Genomic DNA, 12,276 nt, shown 5'->3' with positions numbered 1-12,276 from the left:
TAAGGCCATCTGTCACAAACATGTTTCGAGCCAATAGCACACTTGAGCTATTGAAGCCCTCCACCACTAGATTTGGTTATATGTTTATTGTCTTAGAGAGGTTAATACAAATCCATCTAAATTTGATACGGACCATTGCATGCCAGGAATGGCTCACATGGAGTGAGAGAGAGTCTCCAAAGGCTCTTGCTTTTAGACAATATTTTAAATGAGAGTTGGTGGGTCGAAGCAGAGGCATTGGTGAAAAATCTCACTCCTACTTACACTGTATTGCGCATCATTGATATGGAGGGGAGTACTTTGGGGCTTCTATATAAGTATATGGATAAAATTGGCGAGACCTTGCCTCGCAATAGCTTTTTACCCTAAGACAAGTAAGTTTTTGTTTAACTTTTACACATGTAATTATTTGGTATTAACGGCTTCTTTATAATTGATCATTATTCTAACTTCTAAGTTTTTAACTTATTTTATCTATAGGGTTGATGAGATTCGTGCAGTATGGAATGCACGATGGGATTGGTTCCATAAACCAATCCATGCTGTCGCACATATCTTACATCCCCTTTGGCGTAGCAAGGAGCAGTACACTAGCGAGGAGTTAGAGGAGGGCTTTATGGAGTATATGAGGCATCTCACAAGGGATGATATAGATATGATGAGAAGAGTAGAGGATGATTTGCTAGCATTCCGCAATCATTCTCTTCATTTTGACTGGCCCACAGCTAGGCTTCGAGAGACACAGCTTCAGCCTATCTCTTGGTGGGAGAAATACGGCAATTGTGCTCCTACTTTGGTATGTGACTGGTGACTTTTATATTTTGAATCTTGATTATCTAATGCATTATACAACATAGGTAACAAGTTTTGTAATCTATTGCCCACTCAAATGTTGATTTTGCGGCATGCATATTAGCAAGTGCCAATTACTTAACCTCAATCTCTTAAATTTGAATAGAAACGCATTGCCATTCAGGTCCTCTCGCAAGATTGTAGTTCAAGGCCTCTTGAGAGGAACTGGAGCACGTGGACCCTCTTCCATACCAAAAAGAGAAACAAGCTCACAACTGCCCAGTTGGAGCGTTTAGTGTTTTGCCATTGCAATCTCCAGCTTCTTGAGAGAACCGCTCTATCCCCTAATCCTTCACAGGTAAATTGGTCTTGATTAGTATTATGTATAATTAACTTTTGAAGTTTTAACCTGAGTCCTTGACATTGCTAATTTGCTTGGAAGTTGGATTGTAAATTGTGATATGCAGGGTTATCTCCGTACGTAGTACGGACTGATCCGTACTGTACAATCCGTACGGTACGTATCCGTACGATTTAGTACGAAAAAATGGGCACTTTTTTACCACTCTACTTTAAGTCTCCAACTTTTTTTTTTCTTTTTTTCTTTTTTTTTTCCTTCTTTCTTTCTTATTTTGCTCCCAACTCTCTCTCTCTCTCTCTCTCTCTCTCTCTCTCAGCCTCTTCCTCTCTCTAGTTGCACTAGTACCACGTATGCCATACTTTAGGTACCGTACCTTATGTATTAGTACCATAAGGTACCAACTTAATGGATGCATCTTTTCCATTCGAACTGCACTTTGGGACGAGCTAAATGCTCCTTATATTAATATGATTCTCCCATGAGATTAGATTATTTGAGATTCAAACAATTTCTCTCAACCTTCTCTCTCTCAAGCCCACACTTCTCTTATTTGTATGATCATGCATGTATTATGTATTCACTCCTATCTATGTAGTTATAAGTTGTAGGTAGCAGTAGCGCATGTTGCGCATTCCGCATTAGGTTTTGGGCCTTGGCATGTTATCCTCAAGTACTCATCTTATATACTCTAATAGCATTGCTATTTAGACTTGAAATATCTATTCTATCATCTTTTGTCCAAAATAATCAAGTCATTTTTTTGTCGTATTAATATCGTACCGTACCTTATAAAATCTTAAGGTACCATTTAGTATCGTATTTTATCGTGTCGTACCATATTTTACCTTTCATACCTGATAACTATGCTGATTTGTATGAACATTGAACATATTGAATCTCCTCTTATATGATATATCTTTGTCTCGTTTACCTTTACAGGTGAATGACAAGACTGATATAGAGAAGGTATCTGACATTCTGCAGATACCACAAGACGAGCGAGATATTTACTCTATGCTCTATGAGGAGCTATCAGCACCAGTGCATGAGACTAATGCACAAAGGAGGGTTAGAGTGAGGACCACACATAGTCGTGCATCACAAGCAGAGTTAGAGCCAGAGTCTGAGTCAACTTATCAGGGTCCTCGGAGTCAGACGAGGAGATGGTGCAGAGATCCTCAAAGTCCGGATGACTAGTGATATACAGGAGTCAGTTTAGCAGTGCAGAGTCCAGACTAGAGTTGTCGGTTGTTCATTGATGTTGATACTTATAGCCTCACTGGACTTTGGAGTTTTGATAGATTATTCACATGACATAGTTACTATCATTGTATCTTGATCCCACTTATTATGCATCTTGATTCTTGTTCCACTGTTTTTACTGTCAGTCTTCACTTCTCTTTAGATCATAGATTATTCATGAGCCATAAATTCTAATTCATTTTGTTGCCTTATGTTTTGAAAATTCAATTTTAATTGTGTTAAGCTATCTTAAGTCTTAACCATTGAGTCCTCAGTCTTGACTCCTCAATCTTCACTCATGACTCGTGAAATGTGTAATGAATCATGATTTCAATCATATGACATGAATACTCAAAGTTTTGTATGAAATTTGAATATATATTGTTGTAGGCATTGATATATTTACATAGCCATATATTACTGTATTTTTTTTAGTGTACAATCCGAAACGCCATTTCCCTATTTCCAAAATTTGACCGAAACTCCGGTTTTTCCTGTTTGCATTTCCCGCAATTCTGAAACTCCCCCATACTATGCAAGCGGCTAGACGGAGTCCTGCTAGAGTAGTTAGATAGGTTCTATGTAGGAGAGTGGGGATACTCTTGTGGAGGCTAGGTTGGGTAGTTGGCAGGAACTACGTTGTCCGATCATTGCCATGTTCTCCTGACACTTGATCCCCCAGCATCTGCCCTAGATACACGATCCTATCGAATCCTTGATGTGATCTACAGGAGGGAGGAGGTGAAGAGTCAAATTGAGCAAATCTGGACCACGGAGTGAGGTAGAAGGGACCAAATCGCAAAGGAGGTGATAGACGTCCTAGCCGTATCGAGCAACATCTGCTTGGAGGTAGCTCTATAGGCCAGGCAACAGTGCTAGAAGGAGAGAGCACTGCGGCCAAACCTAGCAGCCACGCAGAGATTGTTACAGGAGACACCAAGGGATCCCATCCTCCACGCACAGGAGGTGCGTGCACGAGCAGCCATCGCCGGTCTAGAGGATAGACGCTTGGAGTTCTCATTCCGCACCTCAGCAGCCTTCTAGGTGCCGATGTGGAAGGAGTCCTTTCAGGCACACCAAGCCCGCACCTCAGGAGAGCAGATACGCACGCAGTCTTCGGAATCAGTATGGAAGGATTCACTCTAGCCTACATGAGGTGATGGAGATTGCCACCGACTATTACTATAGTCGCCTACAGGAGACAGCCTTAACCAGAGGACAGCGTTGCAGACAGCAGGTCTTGGATCACATCCCGTTTCTCGTCACAGAGGAGATGGGTCACTCCCTCCTAGCCCCCTTCACAAAGAAGGAATTAGAGGAGGCTTTCCATACGCAGGACGGGCAAAAATGCTCGGGAGAGGATGGCTTCTCTAAGGCCTTCTTTACTGCCTATTGGGAGGTAGTGAAGGAGCCCCTACTAATGGCCTTCCAAGAGATTTTCACTTCAGGATAGATGCAAGTCTCTCGGCAGGCCTTATCAATCTTCTCCCCAAAGGGGGAGACCGGTTGAAGCTCTCTGAGTAGAGACCGGTTGGAGCTCTCTGAGTGGAGACCAATCACCTTATTGTCAGTGACTTACAGGGCACTAGCAAAGATGATTGGTAGGCGACTACACCCTATGCTTCTAGAGTCCAGACATCATTCATGATACACAAACAGGCTTTGTCTAGGATAGAAGCATCCTAGACAATGTATTCATCTTCTTTGAGGCGACAAAGTGGGCTCAGCACAGTGGGCGTACTACTCTTGGATTTCGAGAAAGCTTATGACACGGTGGATTGGGATTTCCTAGAGGGCACCATGGTGAGATTGGGTCTCCCCCAGACTTGGATTCGCGGGGTCTCCGCACTTTATAGATTGGTCACCAGTAGGGTTTTCATAGGCGGTAGGCAAGGGGAGGAGTTTTGACTGGAGAGATCAGTCCGGTAGAGCTGTCCCCTAGCGTGGTACCCATTCCTACTCTTTGTAGAGGTGATGTCTCACTTCCTCAGGTCAAGTGTGAGCAGATTACACGGCCTCTGACTTCTAGTGAAAGAGGAGACTGAGTTGCTATACTCAGAGTATACAGATGATACAACACTCTACATAGAGGATGATGAGTTGATGCTAGAGAGAGTGAGGCTCGCTCTTGAGGTGTTCTGCTCTATAGCGGAAGCGAAAATCAACTGGCGAAAGTCGGTTGATTTTCTCACAGACCCAAACTCTAGCACGGAGTGGGGCATCCATCTAGGATTTAGATGGCTGAGCAGAGGGCAGACCGTCCGTTACCTAGGGTTCCAAGTGGAACTCGACATCACTCCCGCCCAACAGTTTTTTCCAGTCCTTGATTCTATTCGGAGGAAGCTAACCTACTGGAGCATAGCCTGCCTCTCACTAGTAGACCGAGCCCTGGTAGTTAACCAGGTCCTCCTAGCGACGGCTTGGTACATCGCTTCGTATTGGTGCTTCTCCTCATCCTATGTAGTGTAGCTCCGCTGCCTAGTGCGGAATTTTCTTTGGTCTGGGTTAGATGGCTCTAGGGATTCTAGGGCCAAGGTGGCATGGGCAACCATCATACGGCATTGGTCAGAGGGAGAGCTGGGGATCATAGACCCAAAGTATCAGAGTATGGCCCTCTTGGTCAAGCTAGTTGTCCGCGGCCTCACACAGGGAGGATAGACCTGGAAGGTCCTATTGCAGGAGGGTCTTCAAGATTGTAGAGCAAGGCTTGGTGATGAGTGGAGGCCACGTCACCCCAGATTACCCTTTCTATGCAGTTTCCTCAGCATGTGGCAGGAACTCCGTAAGGCCCTAATCCAGAGCCCCCTAGGCTGCCAAGAGGAGATAGACCTGTCAGCCAGTGGTCTGGAACCCCTAGGTCAAAGATCGAGAAGGGGCACAGATTCGCGAACGCCCCCACATCTAGTGGGCTGGCTGGGAGGCCGGCCCGGCTCATGTTATCAAGACATGGCGGGAGATGTACAGAATGGTGGACGAGAAGGTGTTGCACGGAGTATCAGACTGCTAGAGAGAAGTGGAGTTGAGAAGGGAGATAAACACAACAATACCTCAGGAATGGCTTGCTCCCCCAATAAGAGAGCCGATAGAGCTCGGGGAGGTATGGGCCACTAGGTTTTCGCCAGCAGGCATCCCCATATAGGTGGCAGGTAGAGTGGGCGGCGCTTCACTGGGGACTTTCTTCACCGTACAGGAGGGGGGGCGTCTGGCTCTTGACAGAGGACAGCAGGATAAGGGGATAGTTGTCCTTTCATGGAGAAGGATCCGGGTGATTGGCCTGCAGGGGAAGACGTGGCGGTTGGACCCTTTTGTCTTCTGGACGGAACTCAGGGAATGGCGCCTCTGGATCTAGGAGGGCAAGCCACTTGATGAGTTGGAGTGGGATCCAGGAGAGTGTCTATGGCTGGCCACTGCGGTCGCCAAGAAGCCACCGAGGTTCCTCGAGTACACTGCTAGGATTTGTAGACACATATTGATGCAGGAGGATATGGATTGGGTGCCGTCATGTAGCAAGCACTGGGCGGAGCACAGTATCACGAGCCTTTCCGAGGAACCTTTTGGTGCTGCCTATGGGATAACTGCAAACTGACGAGGGTATCGTATTTATTATGGCTGGTGGCACATGGAGGCTTGGCGGTGGGAAGTTGGCTTTCCTATATGCAGAAGGAGGGAGGTTGTAAGCGCTACGCACAGCAATCTCTAGAAACCCCAAAGCACTGCCTTTGGTCGTGTGAGACAGCGTAGCTCGTGTGGAGAGGAGCATACATCATCCTTCGCCGTATAGCACCCAACCTTGAATGTATCTCATGGGGAGCTTTCTGTTGGCAGGTAGTCAACCAGGGCCATCACCTTTTGTATGAGGCTGAGATGCAGGACACGATATTCATTATTGAGGCAGGGTCATGCGCAGTGGTCGATTTGGAGGCTCTTCCTATCTGCCAAATACTAGAGCCCACAGCAGACCGCTCTGAGATATGGGAGATCTTAGGGAGTCTTACTGGTTGGCATATCTGGAAGGCGCAGTGTCAGGAGGCTTTCAGCGGAGAGAGACTTTCAATATAGGCGACCTTAGCAGAGCTCTAGACCTCCATTATCCACTCCCTCCGCGGGCGATGGGATCAAGTGCAGAGCGAGTCCAGGGCTCGTTAGGAGCTCTGATGTCATTCCATGCGCACTTGGGGTAGTCAGGACCTTTTTTTCGTGATGCAGGCAAGCAGCCCCAGATGGCAATACACCCCCCCTCCATGGCTTCTTACCCCCATCTCCTCTAAACCACCCTGAGAGGCTTGTACTTGATATATCTGTGACTCTGATTACCTCCAGCTAGTCTGTTGAGCATGAACACTTCCTTGTACTCGGGTTTTTTCTAAAGTAATATAATTAGCCACACTTTATTTGCATTTTAAAAAAAGTAATGCAAAGGTCCCAAATCTGACATATCAAAACTATATTGCAATTTTTTTTGAAATACTGAAATTAAATTAGCATGTGTCCTTGTGAGCAGAAGATCGTCCATATAAAGGCTGACAACCAGCAAGGATTCCCCTCTTTGCATACGTAAAGAGTAGACTCTGATGGGCTGTTCATGAACCTTTGGTTGAGTAAGAAGGCATCAATTTTTGCATACTAAGCTCGTAGAGCTTGTTTCAAACTATACAAGGCCTTTTTCAGCTTGCATACCAAGTGTTCGGATCCTTTAACTGCAAAACCAATGGGCTTCTCTACATACACTTCTTCCTGAAGTTCCCCATGTAAAAATGCAGTTTTAATGTCAAGGTGGTGCATAATCCAATCATAATAGACTGGCAATGCAAACATACACCTAATCGTACTCATACGAGATGTAGGAGCAAATGTTTACTCATAATCAATGCCTTTCTTTTGCGCATAGCCTTTTGTTAAAATATTGAGAATGCATGCTATGGAGGATCACTGATGAGCAAATAAACAATCATAACGAGGCAAAAGCATTGACAAGGAAGAACAACTAATATTATCCAAGCATAATGCAAGTACAATTGATTGATAATGATTGATTGTTTGAGTGTGGGGATGACTGCCTTTTATAGGCTTACAGTAGGTGGTATTGGTAGGTGGAGATAGGTGGAAAGGGACCATGGTATTCAACAACTGTGGTTTTAATAAACCGTGCATACATGACCTAGTCTAAGGCTTTATTTGCTATATGTTTCTTTGCCTTGTTTGTCCCATACAAAGAGGCTATGGTGGATGTGATTGCACATTTCTCAACACCTTTTGCCACAAGCCTGGTTTTGTACTTTTCAATGGATCCATCTGCTTTCCGTTTTAGCTTATAAACCCACTTAGTACCAATGGCTTTGATTCTTCATGATAGAATCATATTCAACTTGCATTGCTGCCATCCAATGCACCTCCCATGTTTGATTCTTCATGATAGAATCATATTCAGCCTGCATTGCTGCCATCCAAAGCACACTGTGTTGTGTATCCTCAAAAGAATCAAGCTCATCATCATCATGTATGTTTGCAAATGACTATCTTGCATAGTTTGCAAATACCATCTAGGTATTTGCCTAGCTTCCTAATTATGTACATGCTCTTGTTGAGCCTATTGTTCAACATCTTGCTGAATATTCTGATCAGCCATAGGCTGAATTTCTGCATTATTTAATGGAGCAGCTGACTGAATATTTTGTTCATTTAATGGAGCTCCAACTGTACTATCAAGAGAAATGGAGAGCAGCCCTTTAAACACATCTTTTACACCCTGATATGTCTCATAACCAACAAGAGATAATTTTGATTTTTCATCGAAAATCACATCTCTCCTGATAAAAACTTTCTTGGAAACAAGATCATACAATCTGTATCATTTTCTTTCACTAATATACCCCACAAATATACATTTAACAGCCTTATTGTCCAACTTTTTTCTCAACGCTTTGGGAATATGAGCGTATGCAAGACACCCAAACATAGGAAAGTAACCAATTAAAGGTTTATGGTTGTTTCAAGCCTCAAAAGGCATAATATTTTTTAATGCTTTGGTAGGGCACCTATTCAAAACGCGACAAGCACACATAACTGCTTCCATCCAAAAAGCATATGGCAATTTCTTAGCTTTCAGCATACATCTGGCCATCTCCATGAGTGACCAAATCTTCCTTTCTGCAACCCTATTCTGCTATGGAGTATATGTAGTAGTAAACTGATATGCAATACCTTTTTGCTTTAGAAAGGAATTCAACAATGAAGACATATATCCCCCCCCCCCCGGGTCCAAACAGAGAGTCTTAATCTTACAACCAAATTGATTTTCCACAAGTGCAGTAAAAGCCAAAAATGCATCACACACTTCTGACTTTTTAATCAATGAAAAAACCCAACAAAAACGTGTAAAGTCATCAATGAAGGTAACAAAGTAAAAACATCCACTCAATGACTTTGTCTAAATGGATCCACATATATCTAAATGCACAATCTACAACCTGGCCTTAGCTTTGAAAGCAACATCACAAGACAAAGAAAACCTTTGCATTTTGATATCCCTCACAAATGTGGTAAGCCTTCCAACACCTGAGTACGTTGCATAAGCATCAAACTACCATAATTCACATACCCCATACGAGCATGCCATAACTCTATCTCTGATATAGCAAGAATAAGAGTCAATGTCAAATTAACTAACTGATTAACAAAGTGAGCATCTAACTCATAAAGTCCACGACATAATGTGCCAATGAGCACCGAAGTCAAGAATTTTTTATCCTTGACCGTGCATTTGTTATCATCAAAGTGACTTTCATTCCACATTTTGCTAAAGAAGAAATGGACAATAAATTCTTCTTTATTCTTGACGCATATAAAGCATTGTGGAAATAGAGAGTAGAGCCATCAATGGCTTTTAAAACAATCTCTCCAACGCCTCTAACAGGATAAGATGCATTGTTGGCACATTGTACTAATTTGCCAACAGGAGTTGCAACAACAGAAGTAAACAAATCCCTACAGGATATAATGTGCTTAGAAGCACCACTGTCAAAAAAGGAGTACTAGCATCCTCGGTAGGGCTGAATGCTCTATCTGCCCAAGAAGAATCATAACTACAAGTATAAAAACAATAGTCACGGTCAATGGCAAAAGACGTGGATTTTGTGTGGTAATAGAAGATGCATCTGAAACTGACATCCCAGACTCCTCCTTTTTCTCCTTGGCAATGTGTTTCCTACATGCGATTACAAAAGTCGACTGACCTAGAAATCTTCAAATTCCCAGAAATTACAACAACTGCGAAGCAGTAATCAACCAAATTTAGTCAAAAGAACCACCAAATCATGTCACCCTTAACCAATACTGTGTCAATGTGCTGAAATTTTCCAGATTTCAGCAAACAATACGCTGTCCAAGGCAATAAGAGTGCTCAACAACATTAAAAACACAAAAGCCCCAAAATTTGATTGTCCAATGTGCGTAGTTTTAGTCAACTTCAGACTAAAAACACATTACATGTGCCAACGTCTACCGAATCTACAAAAACCCTAAATTTTCTAACCCAAATATCTACGAAATTCTTCAATCCGTGCCCTGAAGCACTTGTTGAAGAAAAAATTGACCTGTTCCTACAAAAGCCCTTTTCTTTGGCTCTGAAATTTTGATTAAAATAATAAAATATACCTGTACCAGCTGTGCAGATCCGCAACTATGCTGATGTGGCAATTTGAAAGCAAGCAGAACCAGTTCTGAGCTGTGGGGCCACTGACGTGGCAGGCTGGAGCAGATCTGGAGCAGTTTTGGACTGCGAAGGTGCTGATGTGGCAGTTTTGGACTGCGCCTGCAGAATTAGGGCTTCCTGGACTGTGCCTGTAAAATTAGGGCTTTTTGGACTGTCTATGAAATTAGGGTTTTTCTGGACTGCACCTGTGAAATTAGGGTTTTTGACTGTTCTAAACACCCAGTAGAATAGAGAAGGCGCATTAGAAACACAAGTAGCCACAGGTAGGAGTGACACATGGCCTGAGCTGAGAGTGAAGAGAGCAAAGACACAGCTGGCTGAACAGCTCTGATACCAAATGTAAGATTGAAGTACAGCAATGCAGAAGAAAGAAGTGTACACGACCGATAGAGAGAGGGAGTGGTCACAGTATGAATGTTTGCATAATAGAAATGCGAAGTGCAAAGTACAAAATACAACCTTTAGACTTTAGGGTTGTGAAAGTGACTTAAAGTGCGTTCACACACAAATGTATATATTGTGCAGTAAGTAATCAAAATGTGTAATGTAAATACACGGATGAAAATAAAAGACATTGGGGCAATTTTAACTCTCCGTAAGAGAGGTTTTTTCTCCTAGTCACTTTTATTTTCATCTATGTATTTACATTACACATTTTGGTCACTTATTGCACAATACACACATTTGTGTGTGAATGCACTTTGTCACTTTCACGATCCTAAAGTCTAAGGGTTGTATTTTGTACTTTGCACTTCACATTTCTATTATGCAAATAGTCGTGCTATGACCACTCCCTCTCTCTATTAGTTGTGTACACTTCTTTCTACTTTGGAGAGAAGGCTGTCCAAGCACTTGTAGAGTGGCATAGCATATGTGTGCCATGTCTCTAGGGAGGTTATAGGGGTATAGACTCTGTGCTGCTGAAATGTCTTCCACCCCACCTTGCTGTCCTGCCCCGAGAATAGTGGATGAAACCCATGCTCTAACTTGGCCAAGTATGCTCTCTTTTTCTTCCACATTGGACATCAAAAGATTGTGCTTGCCTACCATGTGTATATGCCCCTTGTCCTTCCTCTTGTTGGAGGCGAGCACTAGTTCCCCCAACATTCTTCATCATGTCAGCCATTCTATGGGACATTCTTGCTTGGAGGGGTGAGAGGAGGGCGAGTGTAAGGGAAACATGGTAGCTAAGGTTTTGAGTGTGGAAGCAAGCTATGACATGAATTCCTCAAAGTGTATGTATGGTTCCATGTCCTTCAAGGCTCAATAGTAAATACAAGTGGTTGGAATAAGCACTTGCCATCTCTCTGCTAATATTATATGTGGGGAATCGTTCAGCCACCCATGCAGCCACATGGCTAAAATCTGCAATGCACTTCATAAAGTAGGGCTTGTACAATGTGAACAGGCTGAGAATAGGAGTGGATACAATGATCATGGCATAGAAACCCTCCACGTGATGTGGTTGTGTTGAAGGCATCTGACACACAAGGAAGATTGACAAATTATGACAATGTCAAAGCTTCCAATGCTCATAAGCAGAGAGATTCACAGAAGAAGACATAGAATAACAAGTCTACCAACACTCTTCCCCATTAAGATTACTTATTGTCTAAATACCAAAGACCAAGGTAGTTGTATCATGATCTCGTTGAAATCATGTGCACTAAAAGGCATGAAGATTTTTCTCTATTACTAAATCAAATATGCAGTTGTCTTTATAACCTTAATATAACCAGGTATTTACTAGAAAAGTGGTCAATGCAACATTTCTAGAAATTGTGTCTATCAATGGAACAAGTAGTGAGGTAGAACAGCCAATCCTGAAAAAAATAGTGTGATCCATTTGTTGATACAATATGGTAGATGATGTTGGGGAGGTGAGTTGTTCCCTTTTTGTCAGCCTCAAAGCTGCTGTCAAAAATGCGAGTGGAAGCAGGACTGAAAACTTTAGAGAAGCCACGAGGTACAGAAGGGAGCCCTTGAGATAATATTTCACAATACAACAAAGACAATGATAGTGACATGAAAACTGAAGAAAAGTCTTTAATCTTCATAGCAATAGCTTCTTCCATTGGATCTCACATGGATGGTGGCTGCCTCACATAGTAGTATCACTGAAAACTGAAGGAAAGTCTTTAATCTTTGTAGCAATAGCTCCTTCTATGGC

General features: G+C 42.9%; 1 protein-coding gene across 2 annotated transcripts in view; it reads left to right on the top strand.

Moving 5' to 3' along the window:
* CPI1 (cyclopropyl isomerase) overlaps nt 1-12,276 on the top strand; it is a 159,953-nt gene that overhangs the window by 117,297 nt on the left and 30,380 nt on the right. For both annotated transcript variants that reach the window (XM_087672767.1, XM_087672765.1), the window contains 2 exons: nt 481-796; nt 977-1,150. In XM_087672767.1, the coding sequence (XP_087528893.1) occupies nt 481-796; nt 977-1,150 (490 nt within the window). The remainder of the gene's footprint in view (nt 1-480; nt 797-976; nt 1,151-12,276) is intronic.

Source organism: Lygodium microphyllum, chromosome 30 (genome assembly GCF_053477565.2).
Source record: "Lygodium microphyllum isolate KBCC chromosome 30, Lygodium_microphyllum_v1.1.10, whole genome shotgun sequence".
In the NCBI taxonomy this organism is placed as follows: Eukaryota; Viridiplantae; Streptophyta; class Polypodiopsida; order Schizaeales; family Lygodiaceae; genus Lygodium; species Lygodium microphyllum.
The sequence above is the reverse complement of the archived record's forward strand: the minus strand, read 5'-3'. Positions and strand labels throughout refer to the sequence as shown.